This window comes from Mustelus asterias, chromosome 9 (assembly GCF_964213995.1).
Source record: "Mustelus asterias chromosome 9, sMusAst1.hap1.1, whole genome shotgun sequence".
NCBI classification, from domain to species: Eukaryota; Metazoa; Chordata; class Chondrichthyes; order Carcharhiniformes; family Triakidae; genus Mustelus; species Mustelus asterias.
In genome coordinates, this window is record NC_135809.1 from 79,587,477 (window position 1) to 79,612,165 (window position 24,689).

A 24,689-nucleotide genomic window follows, 5' to 3' on the forward strand; every position below is an offset into this window, starting at 1 on the left:
TATCACTCCTAAGCCTCCTACGCTCCAGGGAAAAAAGTCCCAGTCTATCCAGCCCCTCCTTATAATTCAAACCATCAAGTCCAGTAACATCCTAGTAAATCTTTTAGTTTAATATCCTCTCTACTATTGGGGGCCCAAAACTGTACTGGTATTTCAAGTGTGGCCTTATCAATGTCTTGTACTTCAACAAGACGTCCCAACTCCTGATAAATGAAACCAAGCATGCCAAATGCTTTCTTCACCACCCTGTCCACCTGTGACTCCACTTTCAAGGAACTATGAACCTGTCTCTTTATTCTATAACTCTCCCCAATGGCTGACCATTAACTGAGTGAGTCCTGCCCTGGTTCGATCTACCAAAATGCATCACCTTGCATTTATCTAAACTCCATCTGCTATTCATCAGCCCACTGGCCTCATCCAAGCAAGTAAGGAGTATTCCATCACAATCCTGAACTGTGCCTTTTAAATGGTTGACAGGCTTTGATGAGTCAGGAGGTGAGTTAGTCATTGCAGAATTCCCAGCCTCTGACATCAAAGGTTACTGTAAAAGCTTCAATCCTTTTTTTACTCACCATGCCATCATTGATGGCAATGTTTGCGGAAATTCCTCTTCCTCTTAGTTAAATTGAGCACCACCATTCATGACTGGATACAGCAGGATTACAGAGCTTTGATCTGATCTACTGGTTGTGAAATTGTTGAACTGGCTCTGCTGTTTAGCATTTGTGGTATAGGGCAAAAGGAAATGGGGAATGTGGATTGGGAGCGGCTATTTGAGGGCAAATCCACGTCTGGGATGTGGGAGGCTTTTAAAGGCCAGTTGATTGAAATGCAGGACAGGCATGTCCCTGCAAAAATGAAGGATAGAAATGTCAGGATTCAGGAACCATGGATTACAAGGGAAATTGTAAGCTAAGGAAAAAGGAAGCATACGATCGGTCTAGGCATCTAAAAACTGACAAAGTCCTTGGGGAATATAGTGAAAGTAGGAAGGAACTTAAACATGGAATTAAGAAGGCTAAAAGGAGCCATGAAATGTCTTTAGCAAACAGGGTCAAGGAGAATCCCAAGACTTTTTATGCATATATCAGGAGCAAGAGTCGGCCCGCTCAAGGACAATGGGGGAAAGTTATGTGTGGGACCACAGGAATTGGTTGAGATCGTTAATGAGTACTTTGTAACAGTATTCACCAAGGAGAAGGACATGGTGGATGTTGAGGTCAGGGATAGGTGTGTGAACACTCCTGAGAACATCAATATATACAAGGAGGAAGGGGCCGGATGGGATCTATCCCAGGTTACTGCGGGATGCAAGGGGAGAAATAGCTGGGGCCTTAACAGATATCTTCACGTACTCTTTGACCAAAGGTGAGGTTCCAGAGGATAGCTAATGTTGTTCCCTTGTTTAGGAAAGGAAGCCGGGATAATCTAGGAAATTATAGGCTGGTGAGCCTGATGTCAGTGGTGGGGAAGCTTTTAGAGAAGATACTGAAGGACAGGATAAATACACATTTGGAGGAAAATGGACTAGTTAGTGATAGGCAGCATGGTTTTGTACAGGGAAGGTCACCAACTTGATTTGAGTTTTTTGAGGAGTGACCAAGAATTGATGAGGGAAGGGCTATGGATGTAGTTTATATGACTTTAGTAAGGCATTTGACAAGGTCCCATATGGCAGACTGGTTCAAAAAGTAAAAAATCAGAGAGGGCTGGCTAGATGGATACAGAACTGGCTTGATTATAGAAGACAGAGTAGCGGTGGAAGAGTGTTTTTCAGGATGGAGATCTGTAGCTAGTGGTATTCCACAGTGATCAGTGCTGGGACCTCTGTTGTTTGTAGCATATATTAACGATTTGGAGGAAAATGTTGGGTGCCTGATTAGTAAGTTTACAAATAACACAGATTGATGGAGTTGCCAATAGTGCTGGGGATTGTCAGAGGATACAACAGGATATAGATTGGAGACTTGGGCACAAAAATGGCAGATGGAGTTTAATCTGGATAAATGTGAGGTGATGCATTTTGGAGGATCAAGTTTAGGTGTGAATAGCACAACCCTTAGGAACATCAACATACAGAGGGATCTGGGTGTGCAAGTCCACGGTGCCCTAAACGTGGCACAGGTGGCCAGGGTGATTAAGCAGGCATATGGTATGCTTGCCTTCATCAGCCAGGGCATTGAGTACAAGAGTTAGGAAATCATGTTGCAGCTATATAAAACCTTGGTTAGGCTGCATTTGAAGTATCACGTGCAGTCCTGGTCACCACACGACCAGGACATGGAAGCTTTGGAGAGAGTGCAAAAAAGGTTCACCAAAATGTTGCCTAGTCTTGAAGGTGGTTGGTTATGAGGAGAGGATGAATAAACTAGGATTGATTTTCACTGGAAAGACAAAGGCTGAGGGGAGACCAGATAAAGGTTTACAAAATTGAGAGGCATAGGCAGGGTGGGTAATCAGAGGCATTTTCCTAGGGTGCAAGTGTCAAGTTCAAGGCGAGAGGGGGAAAGCTTAAGGGAGATAGGCAGGAGAAGTTTTTCATGCAGAGAATAGTGGGTGACTGGAATGCTCTGCCAGTGGATTCCCAGTTTTGACCTAAATCTTTTCTGAATCTATCCCATTATTCCACACACACAACACCGCCATATGAAGACAAGGCTGCTGCCACGAGGACTGTGCAGCGATCACTCCGATCATGGGTAGATTTATCTGCAACAAATAGATTGGTGTGGATGAGGTCAAGTAGATTTTTCCCTCTTTTTTGGTTCCTTTGCTACACGTTCAGTCACACAGATATGCCCTTCAGAACACAGCCAGCTGAGGTGAATAGTGAAGATCCCGCCCATACTAAAATTTGTCCTTACTATCCTCCATGCCTCCTCTCAAATGGTGTTCAACATGGAGAAGTACAAATTCATCACATGAAAGTGGATGGTGGCTGGTAAGGAAGTTTCCCTGTCCCATGTTTGACTTGATGCTATGAGACTTAACAAGAGTCTGGAGACAATGTTAGAAACATGACCAGCTCCCTAGAATGCATGTTTTCTTCAGTGTGTTCATTAGGTCACATTAAAAGAATAAATGTGTCACCCACATCATGAATGATTTTTTAAAATTTAAATCCTCAGCTTGCTTCAATCTTCCTCTGCCAACAGGACTGCAAGAGCCTGTTAGTGAGTTGATGTAATATTCTTCATTAATATCACACAGTTCAACTCTACAATAGCTCCCGAGTTCAGCTCCGAGGGGCAGCAGGCAGTGACTGTGCAGGTGGATCCTAATTAACTATTTTACAGTTGAGCAGACTCTGAACTTCCCTTTTCCAGGTCTGTACATTGAGGGTGGTCAGAATGTCTTGTTCCATTAAATATTGCTGTATATGTTCCTTTTTAAAATTATTTCAAATGTTCTTCATTAGAGTAAAATACACATTAACTGGTTCTGAGCTTAAACAGAATAGACACCTGCTATGTTCAGAATTTTATGATATAATTCATGTAAATATTTTATTTTAAAGTCACACGCTACACTATAAAACAAAATCAAATTACATGAAATGTGATGTGAGGTCTTCAGAAACTGAAATGGACCATCACCTCTCACCATACAGCAAGATGTACAAATATCATCTGCTTTACACACACCAAAGCATAAAGCAGTCAACAAGTGATAGCAATAAATTTCAACATTAAACATACAATAAACTATTTGGTAAAGAAAGTGTTGCACATCGTATTTCAAGAGACAATTCTGTTTATTGGATGATTTCTTTTTGCTACACGTACGATAGGTTTATTTATACCCTAACACCCCAATTTTGCATTTTATTTTCCAGGCAAGTATTGTAAAGGCACAATTAAATACTAAATGTACCATTATAAAAGGGAAATATTTGGGTGTTGGGTAAGGAATCCAAAGCATTCCTCATTGCAGCTGCCTAAGCAATCATCCATTAACTTTCAATGAATCTGTATTTAGAACATCATTTTCCAACTCTGTGATGATCAAGAACAAAACACTAGCTCCATTCGGGTACCAATTTATACAATGTCAACTGGTATAGACTGTTCTAGGGAAGCACTTAAAGAAAGTTTTCCCTTGCAGAGGACTATTACTACAGGTCCATACCAAAAAATTGAGCCTGCTTTCAGCTCAGTGTCTGGTGATAGCTTTCACTATGCTATTATCTTCCCTTGTGCACAGCCACTACCTACCTACCTACCCACCCACCCTGCAACAGGGGAAATCTTTCACTCCTTTCCTCCCCAGTTAGAAAATTTATGTAAACTTAACATAGCTGGGTAAAAAACATGGAAGTAAGCAACCAGAATAATTTAATAATGAAACCAAGTGAAAGGAAAGAATAAGTGGACTCGGGTTGGTCAAGGATTAAAGAACATTAAAACTGACTAAAATTTTCTATAGGTGTGTAAAGAGAAAAAGATTGACAAAAAACGAATGTAGGCCCCTTACACTCAGCATCAGAATTCATAACAGAGAACAAAGAAATGGCTTCCTTTGTGAAGACAGAAGCAAGGTACATGAAGTTCTGAGAAACCCAAGTTTGTGAGGAGCTGAAGGAAATCAGTAATAACAGCAAAATGGTTTTGAGAAATTGATAGGATTGAAGGCAGATAAATCTCAAGGGCCTGATAATAATCCCAAAATTGTTAAAGGGAGTGGCCCTAGAAATTGTTCCATTGGTGGTTATTTTCTAAAATTCTTTGGACTCTGGAATGGTTCCTACAGATTGGAGGGTAGCGAATGTAAACCTGCTCGCTAGACAGCACAGTGGTTAGCACTGCTCCCTCAGTGCCAGGCACCCAGGCTCAATTCCAGTCTTGGATGTCTGTGTGGTGTTTGCACATTCTCCCCATGTCTGTGTGGGTTTCCTCCGGGTGCTCTGGTTTCCTTCCACAGTCCAAAGATGTGCAGGTTAACTGGATGCTAAATTGCTACCGAAAGCCTTCAACAAAATAATTTTGTAATGGTACCAGACAATTCCAGAGGTCAAAGCAGGGGTGAAGGAGAAGAAATATGTGCTGGTGCTTATATTTGGATATTAGGAAATGATTTCTTCAGGGTGGGCCACAGGTTTATCCAGAAAGAAAAAGCTTGCATTTAAGTATCCCAAAAAGCTTCAGATACAATGAAGTATACACAACTGCTGGGAATAATTGCTCACATTGCTGAGCTTTAACTCCAGCTGTTTATGTGGATGTGTCCACAAGGGAGAAACTGAGAACAGGATACAACAAGGAATGTCTCTTGTCAATTGACAACCAATGATCCACACTCTAAACCACAAATCCTAAGATTTTAATGTACAAATTAAATTTGCTCGATCCTAAAGTCGAGGTCACTGCCTTCACATTTTCCAACTATTTTATCACAAACTAAACCAAAAAGATTACCAAATACTTGCACTTAGAATCCTGATCTTTATTTCAACAGAAAAACTGCTCATGGAGCAGGGAAAAAGATCCAAGTAGAAGATGGCACGGTTGAATAAAACTCACTACACGGTACACAGAAATAGCCTGGCACAATGGTTGGCACATTTAAAATTGGAATTGCCTCAGAAAATGCCCTTGTCAGATAATATGATCCTGGTCACAATATTTTTCAAAAAATTGCTTCTATTGGTGAAAAGCTTCACACCAAAAATTTAGATTAATAATTGAAAATTAGACCTCGCCTTGTGAAGGGAGAAGGCACAACACAATTTGAAATGACTGGATATACAAAGAAATGCCTCAGCATGAAGTGTTTACAGGAAAATTATTGATGTTTCTGGTTGTTAGTTTATGAAATCTTAGTCACTGTTTAATATGGGGTAGATGTTTATGTTGTTCTAAAAAGCAGAAAGGGAGCTGTCACAAGCTGTGCCTGCTCCTCCTTTCACAAACCTTCAATCACGGGCAACATTTGGCATCATAAATGAATCCATTACCTGGCAATTTAGCTGTTTACTTACACATTTAAAATGAGCCCTAAATGTCATGTACAGGTTTCAGAAATCAGCTAGTTGGAAAAACATTGCATCTTTATAACATTATTTTGTATCTTTACGATGAGCTTTTGATTGGGATTTTTGTGCACCATGTGAACTTGGGTTACAGCTTTACCCAGTGCTCTCTCCTAGTCATACTATCCCGATAAGTAATCTATTGTATAAAAGGCACATCAGACAGTCTCTGATTAATGGACATCATAGGCCCACTTCAAGTTACATGGCGAGTTGTCATGGAGACATGGAAATGGATCAGCTTCCAATACAGCTTTTCCCTTTAATATTGTGGTGGATTCCACAACAGTTGTAGCCACGAATGGAAGCCTTTGCATGCAATCCTGCAGATACTCAGCTAAGTCTTTATTGGAGGTCAGGTTTTCTGGAAAATGAACCATTAGCTGATGGAAGTCCATGAAGGCCGAACAGGAAGTTTCTTCAAAAGGCTAGCACAGAAAGGACACCAATCTCTTCCCCTCTCCTGGAGTTAATTTAGTGAATTTTGCTAGCCAGCTACATGAGTCTAAACCACAGCGGCAGCAATGATACTTTGTACAAGTCCGAAAGGGGTCAGATGTCCCTGCCACAGTAAAGTGAATAGAGTTGTTTAGACTTCTGCTTTTTAACAGGCAAAACAAATCAGAATGGTCGAAGCTATACATTTTGTGGAAATTTCAATCTTTGCTATGGAATAAATAAATATCAATGGAAGCAATAGATTTCTGTCAGATAAGAAACAGGCTTCAATGACCTTGGAAATGTTCAGTGGTTTTTAAAACGATGCCAGCAACAAAAATATGAAAATATAAAAACACAGGATGACAAGTTAAATAAAATATTTCAGGCTATGTCTGTATCTTCCTGTCAATTTAGGAATGTTGAGAGCTGATAAAGACAGTTTGGAACTTAATCCAAATACACACACTACCTGGATTCATAGCCATAGGCATCTTGGCCAGGGACCTGGTGCCTCCAGGAGAGAAAAGGAAACAGAGGGAAATCACTGAAGTTCCTGTTAATGGCCCCTGTTTCACCCAAAAGGATTAAACTGTAATCAGTGACACAAACTTCTAATTGGGGAGTTGGTGATGGATTAAACCTTGTGGTTTCCTTATAGGCAATGGGAACAAGGTTACTCAGGGAAGTTTAAAACTTGGCCATTTCAATCCTCTCCTTATGCTGCAACATTTAAATGCTTCTAAAGTCTAAACCTGCCAAGTTGTGAGCTATGACAAATAGTACTTCTTTCTTCCGAAAAATATCCTAAAATCATGGAGAATTAACTGCAGTATTTGTGGCTACTTGCAAAATAATTAACATGCTGTAAAGCAAACAGAAGAGGCCATGTGCTATCTGCCACAACCTTGTTTTAAGTTGTGTGTGATTATAGTAGTGCCAATTCAGAATAGGCAGGCTCTTATTAAATTGTTGGGTTGCATACCTTGAAAAAAAAATAGCACCAATAACAAACAGCCAGGAATGAGGCACTGCAACCACCCACTTGATATGCAAGCTTGCAGTCAATGATAAGTCAGTTAATATCTTTGTTTTTCTATTTTTAAACAGTGAACATTAACATGAGAACTTAGATGACCAGTTTCACACTGCCAATGATGCACAGCAATACCAATGATGCATGCTCCAATATAAATGATCCAAAAATGGAAAGATCGCAGTCAGTTACCACAAAGTTTCCAGGTAAAAGCCGAACCAGGTTTCCTCCCTTTGAAGAAAATGGATTAAGTAGCTCTCCTTATTTATTGTGAAATGCCAGCTGGAAGGAAAGTTAATAATGGAGAGCCAATTTGGGCTTACAGTACTTGTCTAGACCACTCTTACAACAGTACAAAAATCTCACAAGTCTGACAATAGATTGTTGCTGAATTAACAGTTAAAAGAGCATGACAACCTGAAGTATGCTACAGATTTATAATTCCATTGTCAGTCCAACTTCCACAAGCATCTGGGATTGGTTACTCTCTCTCTGAACAAGTCAGTTCCCATAATGGTGCCACTAATAACTCCAGAGAGGAAAAGCTCCCTCTTTAAACAAAGCATTTAAAAAAAATTAAAATGATGCAATTTAGATTGCACCTTAATATTCTTAAGCTTTAAAACTTTCAAAGCTGATCAAACAAATGCCATTTTTGACATCCTATTTCCACAGGGAGAGCACTTTGCACATTAGAATGAATTTACAATATCTCAGACTAGTTACATGAATGAAATGTCCCCCCACCACCCCCAACTTTTCAGATCACGTGGACCTGCACGGATTCTGTGAAACCGGTACAGAAATTTTAATTCTGAAATACATACACTGCATTGTTAACAAAAATGGCACATAGCACCCTGAAACTGAAAATCTTTGCCTTGTGAGAAAATGGATTTGTCAATCAAAAATGTATAACACTGGCACCATTACAATGTACGTTTCTCTTATATAGACACACACGCATATATATATATATATAAAAGCAGGTTTGGGTGTTCAGTAAAAACTTTAGCCACAAAATTCAGTTTCAGGTGTATCCAGCATGGAAATATCCCAGCAATAGAAATTCTCTGTAAATGTTGCACTATTGACCAAATTTATTATTTTTTAAAACTGATTTAATTGTCTGTCTCATGTGCTAAGAGTACCAGGATAGGGTAGGAAAAGAAATATTCAGAATTTAAACCACAAGAGGTCAACACAAAAGACAAGTTCTCCATCTGCATTCCCAACACAATGATTATCAAGTCTACAAATTAACAAAAAGAGCCACGGAATCCAGCCCCGGACTCACGATGATTTAAACCCCATCCCTAATGCCTGTGCACACATACGGAGCCACAAACTCCACACAGACCAAGCGGGGTGCAAACCCCATCCCTAACTAAAAGGGTGCACCCTATAATTTGATAACATGTCTCCTGTGTGCTGCCACACGAGGTACATTGCCATGAACATTTAGAAAAAGTAGAGCAACCTGATTTGACTCCAGCAGTGGTTTAAGACATTAATGCTTTATCCTATTTGGCTGAAAAGATTTCAGTATAATTTTCAAAGAGTAATTGAGTGAAGTGATTAATGGGGTTGATGGCATTAAGTGAAATTGCAGCATCCTTTGACCATGAGAGAGCGGGTCCAAACACCAGAGCCAAATTGGACGCAGTCATTTTATTCAGGTCACTGTTGTCAGCGATCTGGGAACAAACAGGAAACACAATGTAGTCATGTTAATAAATCAAACACCTGGGAAGGACTTTATACATTTATTCTTCAAGAAGAATTAAAACCTCTTTTTCAGATTTCCTCCTGCTCAAACTACCCAAACTAACATATCAGAAAGGAACTCTACCTTTGCTGATGAGATGTGTACGAGTGCCTAGTATCTGCACTGTGAAAAAACATTTATTCTCTTAATTTTTGTACTGACCCACAAAAGACATAGCTCAGCTGACCCACCTGGCAATGAATCAATCGCAGGTGTAAAAGCCTTGACATCTGAATATTAATATTCCTCCAGTCTGTGTTATCAGAGTCAGCAATCTCGACGATGTTAGCTGGATACCTGCTCAGTTAGATCACAGAATGCCTACAGTACAGAAGGAGGCCATTCAGCTCATCAAGTCTGCATCGACTCCCTGACAGAGCATCTTACCCTGGCCCACCCCATCCTTGTAACCCCACACATTTACCATGGCTAATCCATCTAACCTACACACCTTGGGACACTTGGATTGGCCATGGTGAATTGCCCCCACCTAACCGGCTATGGATCAAGACTTTTACACCTGATAAAAACACACAACTTACTCCCAAGTCATTTTTATGTATACAGCATTGATCCTGAATCAGACACATTGGCTGCAGCACATACAGAATATGCTCTAACTGCTCTGAAAACCACTGACCATAGAGAGAATAACAAAGTATAACAGTCTACTGCTTAATGTGCTAACTTTTGATTAACATTTCAATGAACTTATCCGACATTTACTCTATATGATGTACATCAATAGAATGATAATTCCTTTCAATGGAAACATGTTGGTGAAACACTTAGTGGCTGTCCTACTGACATTGATTAAGATGCATCAGACCAAGCACTAAGGCTTGAGTTGTGCATTGATGGTCTGGAGCAGGAAATCTATTATTATTTCAGTATGTGTTTTCCACATAGAACAAGATATTAAAGGAATTTTTAAAATGTAAAACATTAACATGCATGCACACGTAAATAAATTATTTGAAAATATTTCTGCTGCAGCTCTAAGCTCATGGTGATGAAACACCGGCACAAAATAAATCTTAATTCACTTTGCATAACAATAACACCAAGGTTCAAATCAATGTACTCAGTAGGCAGGCACATCTAGCACAAGACTGAAATCCCAGGCAGAAATTAACTGTTCACATGGCTTTTGACTTGCTAAGCTCACACGAAGCTCATTAGTTGAGCTTCGTCAGGCCAATGGACAGACTCCCATAGTGGACACAGGTTAGCTACAGAGGCCAGGTGCCCTGAATCATTGTCCCAACTGTCTCAAGACACTGAGGCTTCCTTAATGCTTGCAGGTTGAAAGCCCCTAACAGCACATCCAGGGTCGGATTCTAGGGCCTTCCTGGCAAATGTCCTAGTGGAAAACCCAGACTACCATTTTACAACATCAAGTACCTCCTGTTGCATCTGGAATAAATACACCCTGGGTGTCATTTTACAAGGTGAAGTGATGAAGCATTAGATTTTGCACAGTACACTATTTCTCCTAAAGAAACTCCTGATTGCGCTAAAATTTGCCACATTCTGAAGACAAGTTGGACATCACAGATGATGGTTCTGGTGGTGTGTGCATGTATGTGAACAGAATGTCCTTTTCCCTAAAAACTAAAAAGCACATCTTGGGAGCAAAGTCAAGCAACACAATGTACGAAATACACCCAAGATGGAAATAATAATGTTTTAAACGCATCGGGGCATCTGGAATACAATCTCTCAAAATAGAGGCAAACCTTTGCATTGGCTCTCTAAATGTTTGCTAGATTTTCAGTAAGGTTTCAATTTTCCCAAAGGCTGAGAGATTCAATTTGTAATATTTTAAAAATAATTCTAAAATTTAGCTCTTTGTACTTCTAGCTAACAGGCTTGGGGGGAGGGGGGGGGGGGCGGAGGGAGGAGGGCTTTGTATGAGCTAAAAGGTTTATTAGTCACAAGTAGGCTTACATTAACTCTAATGAAATGCTGTTGACAGTGTGCCAGTGTAATAATTACAGCACTGAACCCATCTGCAGCATAGGAAGGTGCAAAGATCCTCAGCCCATCACTATTGCCTTATCATATAGGTCTGTGTAGAATACTCTTCACACTGCAACTCCACTGGACGCTGCCACCACTGGTCTTGACTTCCTGCTCAGAAACTTTACTGGTCAAGGTGAAAGATGTCAGCTTTGCTGGGGGTTCAGTTCCCACCTCTCAAGTTTTGAGGTTAACTACACAGAAAAGCTCCTTGCAGAAGTTCCACAAAGCAATGAACCCCCCCAACACCAAGCTTACAACAATCACTATCCTAAGAGGGTGAAAGAATCTACTTGCACAGGAGCCTTTTGGACAGAGAGAAATCCACTGCACTCAGTCCCGAGTCAATGCTTCCCATCAGCCAATCAAAAATACTTTTAAAAACTATTTGCCTGGGCAGACATGACAAGGGATAAGTTTCAATGACAACACAACCAAACTTACCACTCCCAGTAATTTCACCAAATAATGCAGCACCGCATAGTTATCCTGCGGGAGAGATCGAATCATCTCACCAATGGTTTCAATCTGTTTATTCTCCAGCACTTCTAATTAGTGAGGGAAAAAAAACAAATAGTTACACAAAGTAAAAAAGGAACAACCACACATGTACATGCAGACAAGCACAACTGGCTTAAGTCAATATTGTGCACCACTATAAAGATGCTAATTCACCAAGATATATTATAGAATCCCTACAGTGCAGAAGGAGGCCATTCAGCCCATCGAGCCTGCACCAACCACAATCCCACCGAGGCCCTATTCCCATAACCCCACATATTTACCCTGCTAATCCCCCTGACACTAGGGGCAATTTAGCTTGGCCAATCAACCTAACCCGCACATCTTTGGACTGTGGGAGGAAACCGGAGCACCCGGAGGAAAAACACACAGACACGGGGAGAACATGCAAACTTCACACGGTGACAGTGACCCAAGGCCGGAATTGAACCCGGGTCCCTGGCGCTGTGAGGCAGCAGTACTAACCACCGTACCGGTGATATATGTATTAATCAAAGCTGCAATTTGTTCACCACTTTCCATAGCATTGCACAGATTTGCCTGAAGGTCTGAAAGCAAAGCAATCTTTTCAGGTCATTGCTTAGTTTAGCAATGGTGGAGAACGGATATGTGGCAGGGCTTGAGTGAATTCTGTGACTGTGTTCCTCCCAGCAAAATAGTGAGCCACATAACAGGCTACAGGCTTTACCACAAGACCACAGACATAGAACCAGAAGTAGGCCATTCAGCCCATCGAGTCTACCCCACCATTCAATGTGATCAGGACTGATCTTTATAAAGATGATCTTTGATGGCAATTTCAATTTGGTCTTTTAGAATGTGTTTTGCAAATTTCTCTCTCTTACCACAGAGTGCCCTCTAACCTGCAGCATAACAATCAGCTCCCACACCTCAGCACGTTTCATTCTTCAATCTATAATAATGTCACACTGGGGTTGTTTGCCCTCAGGTTAATTCTTTCCCTGTTTTCATGGGGATTGAAGGTGGGATGGGCTCAGAGAGTGTGGTTCCAGCCTCCACTCAATGCCTTTTTTCCTAGGAGTGTGCAGTTGAGATTGAGAAGGATGTCAGGAACAGCTGAGGTATATTCTATCACTCTATGACAAGGAATCAAGCTTATGCATGCAGGCATCTAGTTTTGGCACTCTCTCTGCGACACACACTCCGGTATGTAACAGTCACCATCGCACACCTCCACTATGACTAGGTTTACAGCCACTGTGGTTTGAGATGGGAAAGATTCTTTCTGCGATTGGTTTATTTAGAACTGGAATGCTGCTTTGGGGTGCATTAGTGAACTTAAGTTGGAGTTCGGTGAGTGAGGGAGCTTGAAGGGTTAATTTCTATCTAAAGTTTCATCTTTTCTTTAAATTAGCAATTAATGGAAAGTTGTTCTTCGGGTTGGGTTTTAAATCAGGGGTATTCAGGCTCAGCTTGGAGCTACAGCTAATTAATTTGATAACTGCCTTAAACTAGTTTTCAGAGGCTTGAATCAGGAAGCATAAAAACAGGCCTTCAGTGCTGCCTTGGTGTGTATGTACATAAATATTCAAGATGGCAGGGCATGTTAAGAGAGCAGTTAATAAAGCATATAGCATGTTGGTTTTATTAATAGGGGCATTGAGTACAAGAATAAGGATATCATGTTGAACTTACATAAGACACTAGTTAGGCTTCATCTGGAGTTCTGCGTCCCAATCTGGGCACCACACTCAAGGTAGGGAGTGAAGGTATTGGAGAGAGAGAGTACAGAGGAGATTCACAAGAATGATCTCAGGGATAAACAACTGCAGCTGTGCAGATAGACCGAAGAGGTTGGCACTGCTTTCCATGGAGAAAAGGCTGTGAGAGGAGACATGATAGAGGTATTCAAGATCCTGAGAGGTATGGACAGGATAAATAGAGAATCTGTTCCCACTCAGAGCATCAAATACTAGAGACCACTGATCCAAAGTAAATTGGTAAAAGGAGTAAAAGTGATACGAGGATGGTTGGGGTCTGGAATGCCTTTTCTGAGCCGGTGGAGGAAGGTTCAATCGAGGTATTCAAAAGGGAATCGGATTGCTACCTGAAAAGAATGTGCAAGGTTACAGCCGGGGAGTGGGACTCGGTAGAATGCTCTTTGAGAGAGCCAGGGCAGGCTCAATGGGCAGAATGGCCTTCTCCTGCACTGTAAAGATTCTATTGGTGTATGATACTGAGCCTTGAGATCATTTCCAAAAGTTATAACCTCAGCATGCATGGAGAGGAAAGGAGATATTTAAAGTAAAGCTTATTTATTAGTCACAAATAGGCTTGAAACCTGTTGTAAATGCTTTTAAATAATAAATACTTTTTGGTTAATATTGTGCTCTCCAAGGTAAGAGAACTAGTACTGGTGAATGGAACACCTTCAATTTTTGACCATCAAGCACTCCTGTGTCAAGTATAATACAGAATGTAAAGCTCCCTCTCAGTCTCAGAATAACACCTGCCCAATGAATCAACGCAACTCTTCCATTCCTCAGATCAGCCTTTGAGAGAGTTTTGACTTAGTTTAGCACTAATTGACACTGAGACTAGTTCTGTGTCTACACCCATTAGAAAAAAGATCAAGTCTACAAACAAGCTCATTATGTCAGAAGAGAGATTCCACAAAGGCTCAGTCTGCTCTCTCTTTACTTTATGTAAAAGATCTCATGGGCTCAATTTGAAGAGTTGGGAGTATCCAGATCAACAATTATCCCTCAATCTTATCAGTAAAGATTGAAATGCTGGAGCTTTTTGCTCTAGAAAAGAGAAGGATATGGGGTAACCTGAAAGGGGTCTAAAAGATAATGAAAGGGTTTGATAGGGTAGAGAAAATGTTTCCAGTTGTGGGGCTTTCCAAATTAGAATTCATAAAGATATCACCAACAACTGCAATAGGGAATTCAGGAGAAACTGCTTTACCCAGAGAGTAGAAAGAAACGTGGAACTTATAGGGAGTAGTTGCAGCGAATAGCATAGATGTAATAAAGAGAAACTAGATAAGCACGAGGGAGAAAGGAACAGGCCATGCTGATAGTGTTGGATAAGGGTGAGAATAGGTTCCTGTGAGTGTAATGCCAGCACAGAGAAGTTGGGTCATCTGAGTATAGACTTTATATCATGTGAGCAACACCACTGATGCAGATTACCTGGTTGCTATGGCATTGCTGCATGCAAACTGGTTGCTGCGTTCCCCACATTACAACAGTGCCTTAAATGAAAAGCACCTCATTGATTGTGATGACAGTGGGACATGCTCGAAAGAAATTACATTATTTAACATCTTCCATAACATCAGGTGCTTTACAGCTGGTGAAGTATTTTTGAAGTGTAGTCACTTACAATGTAAGGAAGCGCAGCAATCCAAGGTAACCTAATCAGTACATTCAGAGTAAAAGGTGAAACCATCCCAAACAACAGTAGTCATCTATCAATGTGCATTATAAACAGTGACCTTTGATTGTTTGATAACTCAATAAAATTGCTTTCTGGAGACTGCGTAGTTAGCTGCGCTATGACATCTGAAACTATCTACAAGGTATAATGTTTGATTATTTTAAACTTAGCGGTTTTGCGTAGCACTTAAGAGCCAAATCTAGCCGAACTGTTTAATGCAATTCTTTCCAAATGGCAATTTTTCAAAGGGAAGCTTGCTAGATCAAGACAATAAATATTCTGGAAAATTCAAAGTAGCAAAGATTATAACACAATGCTGGAGGCTGGCTCTTAAGTGTAAAACTTACTTCCAAATGAGATCACTTGATCATACAGACTGTAGGTCAGCAGAGGCTCAGGCAATTCACGAAGGAAGGTCTTTAGCATTACAGCTGCCAAGTGAACATCCTTGTAGGCGTCAAAATCCACAGGAACACCTGCACAACAATGGAAAAGTATTTCAAACAAACACATCTCTCGCTAAATGCCAAGTGATCAATGGGCAGATACTCAGAACTAAAATCCATAATAAGGTGCAAATGTACAGAGCATATGTGTAAACTGTGATGCTGTGGCTCATATTTCATATATTAAACTTATAATTCACACTCTGCATTCTGTACAAACATGGCTCTGAGCAAGTACTTAACCAGGACATTTCGGTTTACATGTTGGATTGATTCAAATAAAGCCACATGGACTGTGACATTTAAAATTCATTTGCCAAAGGAATACCAGGTAACTTGTCTGTTTTGATGAATTCCATTACATGTGCAATGAAATGACCATGGATAATCACCACTGCCCTTCACTGCTGTCTCACTTTATGTTGCTGCCGACATGAAATTTTTAGTTGAAAGCTGAAAATTTGACTTCAGATTGATGGCTTTTGTGTCAGCATTTTACTTGGTTCTTCCACTTTCCTCATGCAATGTAGACTGGCATCACAGATTCTTTCATGATGCAGTGTACACAGGAGAGGGGGCAATCTAACTTCGATTTCCCAATTTCATGTTAAAAATCTTTCTAAATTGGTGCAACACCAGAAAATCTGACAAAAACTCAGCAAATCACAGTCAGGAGGATGCCAAATCCCATCCCAACCTTGTTCCATGGTCATGGCACAGATCACTGCACTAAACCACAGGAGTACCTGAGCAGCAATACCTACAATAGAGCTTAGAGCCATTTGCAGCTCCTTTGCATCATCTGTGACCCTCGACAGATTACATGTCTGGATGGAAGAGGGCTTTCATTCACAATATGTCCAGTCTGAACTAAGATTTAGCATTTCCCTCCTCTTATTCACTAACAGAAAGCAAGGAGAACACAAATATATGGGAATAGTTGATGTAACAGAATTACAGATCTTACTTTCCTGCCCTCATGCAGAAAACCTTGATAAGTGTTGAGGCAAAAGTGAGGGTACGACACAGATTCATGAGAATGCTGCATATTATGAAATACAAATACAAAGAAAGTTTTTAAAAATTGGGAGTTTTAGTTAGAAGAGTAGAAAAGGATGATTTGATAAAAATGTTAAAAACAATGATAGAAGATAGAAGAATTGAGAGAAAGACATACATTTAAAGATTTCTTACAAATCTTACATCGAAGAGAATTAAGACAGAGAGGAAGAGGAATCTTATAACAGTGAGAGTTGTCACATTGCAGAATCCACTACTGAAGTTAGTGATTGCAGCAGACACCATCATTCAAGATTAGGTTTAAAAGGTAGTTGAAGGAAAAGTGGAAAAAAAGGACAAAGAAAGAAAATAGGTACAAGGGACTGAGACTACAAGCACATTAGCAGCAATTTCTTCGCGACACGATGGCACAGTGGTTAGCGCTGCTGCCTCACAGCACCAGAGACCCTGGTTCGATTCCCGGTTTGGGTCACTGTCCGTGCGGAGTCTGCATGTTCTCGTTTGTGTGGGTTTCCTCTGGGTGCTCCAGTTTCCTCCCGCTGTCCGAAAGACGTGCAAGTTGGGTGCATTGGCTATGCTAAATTCTCCCTCGGTGTATCCGAACAGGCGCCGGAGTGTGGCAACTAGGGGATTTTCACAGTGACTTCATTGTAGTGTTAATGTAAGCCTACTTGTGACACTAATAAATATACTTCTATTTATCTGGCATCTTTAATGTAATAAGATACTTCCACAGCCATGCTAGAAAACAATTAGACATTGAGGCACATAAGGTCATATTAGGCCAGATGACCAAAAACCTGATCAAAGAGGTGGGTTTAAGAAATGTCTTAGAGAAAAGAGAGTCAGTCTTAAACGAGGAGAGAATCTTAGATTTGAGGGCATTTCTGAATTTAGGTCCTAGATGCAGCAATTAAACTCAGGGTTGCTCAAAAGGTCAGAATTAGATGAGCAAAGATATCAGGGAGGGTTGTGGTGCCAGAGGAGTTTACAGAGATAAGAAACGGCAAACCCTTGGAGAGATTTGAAAAAACACGGTTGAGAATTTCAAAATCAAGGTATATTGCTCGACAGGGAGCCAATGAAGATCAGCAAGCAGGAGGGTGATCGGGACATGGGACTTAGTGTGAGTAAGGAGACCACTTGGGATGACCGTAAGTTTCTGGAGGATAGAATGTGGGTGATCTGTCAGACGTGAGCTGGAACAGCCACATCTAGAGATAACAAATGCATGAATGAGGGTTTCAGCAACAGATGAGCTAATCAAGGTCAAAGTTACAGAGGTTGAAATCAGCAGTATTACTGATGGCATGGATATTTTGTTGACGGTATGTCTCAGGGGTCAAATATGCCACCAAGTTTCCAAACAGTCTGGTTGAGATTAAACCAGACTATGTGGAAGAGGGATTGAGTCATTAGGAAGGGAACAGAGTTTAGAGCGGAGAGCAAAAACAATGGCTTCAATCTTCCAAATATTTAATACTACAACGCATGTGTAGCGAAGAGCGGCTAAGTGAGCCAATGACCTGTTTCTGTAAATCTGTGTTATAGTATTACTGCAGGAAGCATTATTTCAAGACGCTGCTTAGATGGAACTGGACCTCAACACATTATCATAACACTGGATTTTGGCTTGTAGGAAGCTAACTACTCCTCTGCTGAGGTGAAAGAAGACCAGCCTACTAAATTGGCAAGCCATCGTCAACTTTTATTCTGTGACAAACGTTCCACATGTTGTTAACACATGGGTCAAAAGATCACACCTGCAATTTTAACTTAAAATACACAAGTACATGCAATGTGATTTGTACAGCTGCCCACTCACCATTATTGTATTTTTCCAGTACTTCCTTTACCACGTACATGTTAGCGGACCTGCGGAATATCCCTTCCTTGTTCAGACCTTAGGAAGGGCAGACAGCAAGTCATCAAATAAAACTAACACAAACATTTTAACTCTTTCAACACTGGCAATGAGATTGGAAAGTAACATAGATTATATATGGAAAAGGACATGGTAGAATAAAAACACTGAATTTGAAAGGGGGCAAATTTCAATGCAGTGAGAATGGATTCAGCCCAAGTAAATTGGAATCAAGGATTGGCGGGCAAAACTGTAAAGAATCAACTAGCTGCCTTTAAATAGGAGATAGTTGGGGTACATTTCCACAAGGGAGGAAGGATAAGTCAAACAAAGCCAATGCGATGAAGATAAAAATGGGGTGTATGTCATGTGACAGGTTAATACAAATAAAAATCAGGCTGAATATTCAGGAGGAAACGAGGTTCCATCCACCGATTCAGTCTGTCATACAGATCAGAAAGGTACCGGCTTTGATCTCTGATTGTATCGCGTTCATTGCCCTGCACTGACCCCAACTGCTGGAAATGTATATTTGTGGATATCAGGGGAGGAGCCGATTAGGCTTGGTTGCAATATTTAATTCATGATCAAATAACCTGCTGTCACTTACCATCATGACTCGTACATGATTAATAGCAACTTTGATTATGCAATAGAAGGCTATGGAACTATATCCCATTAAGGAGTCAATGCCTTCAATAAGCAGGGAAAAATGGAACAAAACATGGGTCATGTCCACCAATGGTTCCTTCTGGTTTAAGTATAGATCACTCACCATTTTTCATGATGTAACTGGCTGTCTGTTCCATTACTAATGGGATGACCTTGTGATCAGGGTCCTTTTCTCTGAGCCTGAAACAAACAAAAAGTTTAAATCAAACATTAAAAATGCAAACTAGACTTACACAATGCAGGTATTGTACATCCAACAGTTTATCTGCTGTCACACAACTACAAGCAAGGTGACTGTAGTTGACAAAGATGCAGCCTGAAATACACTGCCTTACCCATAGAAATCCAAATATTCCCTGTAAACACACGTGGAACAGATACAACAGCTCCTGACCTCTCCTGAACATGGTCAGCAACTCCTGGCTCAGGCAATTCTGAGAAAGAGTGCACTTCATGCATGTTGAGCAAGTGTATGGGAGTAAGGGGTGCCGAGAAGGAATCAAACCTAATCTCTAACTAGCGATGCTGCCCGATACAACACACATATGGGGCATTAAACAGAATTGATTCTGCAACTCCAATGCCAATCCACACTGAGTGCACCCTAAATAATCCAGGTGTCACTCCTGTCCATGGAACTACAACTCAAAGGAATCACTGCCAGAAGATTAAGGAAAAGACAGGAAGAGACATCATTTATTAATGGAGCCAACACCAAAAATCATGGGAATTACTTACTCTACAAGCGAGATTCCAAATTGTTGATGAGGCATTTTCTTTTTAGGTTCCGGTGGCACTGGTTTCTGTGCTGTCTGTAAACGCTCATCAAACCTAAAGTAAAGATGATATCACAAGACGATCACTTGCTACCAAGCAATGAAATCATAGCATCAATTCCAAACAAAAGACTTAAATACACACATTCTATGAATGTTCCAAAGTCCTTTCAAGGCCATTGATCACTTTTCATTTTATTTATTCTTTTCATGGACGCGGGTGCCACTGGAAAGGCCAGCATTTATTGCCACCCCGAAGCTCTTGAACTGAATGATTTACTAGGCCATTTCAGAGAACAGTAAAGAGTCACGCCACATTACTGTGGAACTGGACTCATGTAGATCAGACCAGTAAGAATAACAGATTTCCTTCCCTAAAGGATATTAGTGAACCAGATATGATGAGAGTTGTCATGGTCACCATTACTGAGACTGGCTTTATATTCCAGATTTATTGATTGAATTTAAATTGCACAGGCTCTTGTGATGGGATTTGAACCAATATCCCAGGAACAATAGCTTGAACCTCTGGATTACCAGTCCACTGACATTACAAGTGGGAGATGCCGAGGTGTAGTGGTACGGTGTAGTCACATATTATGAATACAAAGCAAACAATTGGCATAAAAAGCACTAGGAACAGGAAATAGCTGTCGAGATAATGTTTCTGGTGGCATTGGCCGAAGAATGATTATTAGCAGGGGCTCCCAGAGAATAAGGCTTGTGAGTATGGCGTTAACCCCATCTTTCAGTCTTTTAGTCCACAGCATTATGGACAGAGTCGACAGCATTTACTTGGCTTTACTTTCCAATATGGGGCTGATGGGCCAAATGGCCTCCTCCCGTGTCACAATGACCGGAATTCCCCGATATCGTTCATCCCGCCACCACTGCCAATGAGAACAGAGAATTTGGCGCTTAGCCAACGCTCCATTCACAGCAGCAGGACTGGAGAATCCCACCCATGGACAAGGTCAGAGATTCCCAGACGGTGATTCTAAATAAATCTTTCCCACCCCAGTCATTACCAATTACCATACGTGATATTTCGACACAGAAAATGGTCTGTTGTATAAATAAAAATGTTTGATAATTCCTCCAAAATAACAAGATTAAAAATTAAACCCCCCCAAAGAAAACATGATTACAATCCTTCAGAATCACAGAATTGTTACAATGCAAGAGGTTGCCATTTAGCTTATGTCTGCGCCAGCTCTCCAAATGAGCATTGTCGCTTAGTGACATTCCCCTTCCTTTTCCCCGTACCCCTGCACATTGTTTCTATTCAAGTAATCACTTAATGCCCTTTTGAATGTCTCGATTGAATCTGCCTCCACCACAATGAGGCAGTGCATTCCAGACCCAAACCACTCGCTATGTGAAAAAGGTTTTTTCATATCACGTTTGCTTCTTTTGCAAATCACTTTAAATCTGTGCCTACTCGGTCCCGATCCTTTTACGAGCAGGAAGAGTTTCTCACTATCTACTCTGTCCAGCCGTCTCATGATTTTGAACATCTCTATCAAATCTCCTCTCAGCCCTCTCTCCAAAGAGAACATCCCAACCTCTCCAATCTATCCTCATCACTGAAGTTTCTCATTCTTGGAACCATCCCTCTGTCAAACTGGTCCAGTAGAAATTTTAGTTACCTGTACCTGAAAATTAGGAATTGAACACCTCTCAGCCAGGGATATGATTTAGACGGATCTACCTTTTCACACACGTTGGGATCACCATTCGATCACACTTCAGGTACTGTTCAAGTTCATCCAAACAATTAACGTACAAGATCTTCCGACCAAACTTCATACTGCATCAAGAGTATAAGGTGGAGAAGAATGAAATGGAAACATTAGAGTACAATTGAGGTTGCTGCATTGTTTACCAAATCTCTCCACACACAAGCATTTTCATGACTTGTTTCACTAAGCAAATCCCAAGTGACTTCCTACCTTTGGTGAATACAAGCCAGGCAGAGAAATCAGAGGATCAGAATGCCTATCTCCTGTGGTTTAGTGGATAAATGCTCCACAATGACCCCCAGTCATACACCCCAGCAAATTCAATCAGTATCCTTTGCTATGTTACCCAATGTCCATTCTTCATGTTTGTGCCTGGGTAGCATGTAAGAGCATGAGTGTGCCTGTCAGCCTGGAGTGCAAGTGAACAGATGTTACAAAACCAGATAGTGGGCATGCATGATAAACCCTGGCTACAGTACTTGTCTGCAGGTAAGTGAGCAAATAGGCAAATGAGTGGGTGTGTGTGTGTTAAGAGCTAGCTGAGAGAGAATGCGCACATGTGGATTTTTGCAAACTTCAATTAAATGACTAGCCTCCCACCCTCAGTAGACAAAATTATCTCCTCCCACCTTACAACTCTCCGAGATTTCTGTACTCCTCCGATTCTGGCTTCCTGCATATCCTATTGGTGGCATTTCTTCAGCTATTGAGGTCCTAATCTCTCAACTTTCCTCCCTAAACTTGTCTTTCCACATCTCATCTTCATTAATGTGAGCCCTTTGAAATGCCTTGGGACATTTTGCTACATTTAAGGTGCCACATAATTCAAGTTGTTATTACGGCAAAGGTGTGAGAGAGCGTGGTAAAACATTTCTTTGCGTGTCTGGATTGTTAAGTCCATGCATGCCTACTGTCTACACGTGTCTGTGGGGACAGGCAATTCATCATGAAATCGTTATTTGATTTATTACTGTCACATGTATTAGTATACAGTGAAAAGTATTGTTTCTTGCACGCTATACGGACAAAGCATGTCATTCATAGAGAAAGAAACGAGAGAGTGCAGGATGTAGTGTTACAGTCATTGCTAGGGTGTAGAGAAAGATCATTGTTAGAAGTTTAAAGAAGAGTTAGAATGAAGTTTTAGAAGCATAGAACGAGAGTAAAAGATAGAATTAGAAGGTATGTTGGGCACAGCTTGAAATAAGTTGCCTTGCTCCAGCACCATCTTGGAGCTTTTTTCCCAGTTCAGGCTGATCATTACAACCAAGCAAAATCCTCATTTATATTTCCTTAGTTTTCAGTGGACACCAATCAGGATCAGAAGCATGACTGATCTCCCCTTTTCTAACTATTAGTATTCCTCTGCTGGCCAGAATGAGGTCAGGCATGACAACTTTGACCAACTCAAGAGAAAACTATGGCAGAAAAGCACGACATTAACAGCAATTTTCACAAAGCAATTAATTAATTATTTGCTTTTTATTGAGAATAATCAGCAGGCATGGACTGACCTGATTATGGGTTTGAAGACAACAAGGAAGGCCTTGATGAGTCTAGTAGGATGGACGATGTACAGAGCCTTTATATTCTTCTTGTACCTGTTTTGGATGGAAACAGTCCAATTTTCTGAATACAATTCACTATGTACTCTTTTCATCTTACTGATTTTACAGGGAAGCATTGACAGTTCATCCCTCAAGGTCAACATGAACAATGGTGCTAGTTCTTCCATCACTGGGGAGCGATGGTTGAAAGATCAAACAGAATAATAAGTGTTAATGACAGGCTGAGATCCTTCTGGATTGTTAGTGATGGGGAAGTGACACAGCTCTCCCGGCAGGAAGCTCTTATATACAGTTCACTCGAAGAGCCACTGCCTGGAATAGTTTGGAAATGCCAAGGATCTTCAGTTTACATTTGGATACCCTAATATTTGGTTTACTAAAATTCCCTGCATTTGTGAATATCCCATGAGATTGGAATTGGTGAAGGTTACACCATTTTTCAAAAAAGGAGGAATAGAGAAAACAAAGAACCCCGACCTAAACAGCCCCCCCCAACAGCCCCCCCAGCACCCGGCCACCTCCTGGCCCACACCCTCCCGCCCCCAAGACCCAGTCCCAGACACTGGCTCCCCTCTGTCCTGCGACCAACGATGGCCTTTGCCACAGTGTTAACCACTCTCCACCCCCAGCCCCAAGACCTGCACAGTCCCTGACTCCAATGCCCGCCCATCTCCAGGACCACACACCCTCCTCGCTGCTGTCTGGACACCTGCCTGCCTCCCCCCCCCCCACCACGCCCCAATGTGCATCCCTCCTCGCTTCCCAAATGCCTGCCCTCACCTCCCGTGCCTAACACCCCCCGCACCACAACACCGGCCACCTCTGACCACAACACATGCTGCTCCATCCCCAACACTGACTACCTCTGTCCTGCCTTCCCGGCCTCAACACCTTTCGGTCAACAATGGCCTCCACCACAATATCAACTTCCCCCCCAGCCCCAAGACCTGCACACACCCCCACCCCAAATACCCATTCAGAACCCCAACAACAGACCAGAGGCTAGGAATACCACAGCGAGTAACGCACCTCCTGACTCCCAAAGCTTATCCACCATCTACAAGGAAGTCAGGACTGTAATGGAATACTCCCTTCTTGCCTGGATGGGGACAGCTCCAACAATGTTCCCCCATGCCCGCCTACTGTTGTACCCCCCCACCCACCCAACCCCAGCACCAGGGCCCCAACCAGCACCCAACACAAGTCCCCCCCCTCACTGCAGACTCCCACCCCTCTCCCGGCTCCCGATCCCTCCCAACCCTGACAGCAGACTCCCCAACACCCACGTCCCTACCCCCAATGGCCGCCTATATTCATGGAGACTCAATGTATGCATTTCCCTGTTACGGCAAGTATAATGAAACAGCAAATCACAGAAC

At 41.5% G+C, this 24,689-nt stretch overlaps 1 protein-coding gene across 3 annotated transcripts in view; it reads right to left on the reverse strand.

Moving 5' to 3' along the window:
- Window positions 1-3,479: 3,479 nt before the first annotated feature.
- Window positions 3,480-24,689, reverse strand: part of arhgap1 (Rho GTPase activating protein 1) — a 46,403-nt gene continuing 25,193 nt past the window's right edge. For 2 of the 3 annotated variants that reach the window (XM_078220415.1, XM_078220414.1), the window contains 8 exons: window positions 23,257-23,343; window positions 21,712-21,810; window positions 19,963-20,055; window positions 19,328-19,404; window positions 18,514-18,591; window positions 15,570-15,698; window positions 11,740-11,843; window positions 7,574-9,202 (listed from right to left, as the gene is read on the reverse strand). In XM_078220415.1, the coding sequence (XP_078076541.1) occupies window positions 9,029-9,202; window positions 11,740-11,843; window positions 15,570-15,698; window positions 18,514-18,591; window positions 19,328-19,404; window positions 19,963-20,055; window positions 21,712-21,810; window positions 23,257-23,343 (841 nt within the window). In that variant the 3' untranslated portion in view covers window positions 7,574-9,028. Of the gene's footprint in view, window positions 9,203-11,739; window positions 11,844-15,569; window positions 15,699-18,513; window positions 18,592-19,327; window positions 19,405-19,962; window positions 20,056-21,711; window positions 21,811-23,256; window positions 23,344-24,689 lie in introns of all 3 variants that reach the window. The other variant, XM_078220413.1, reaches the window with a different exon arrangement.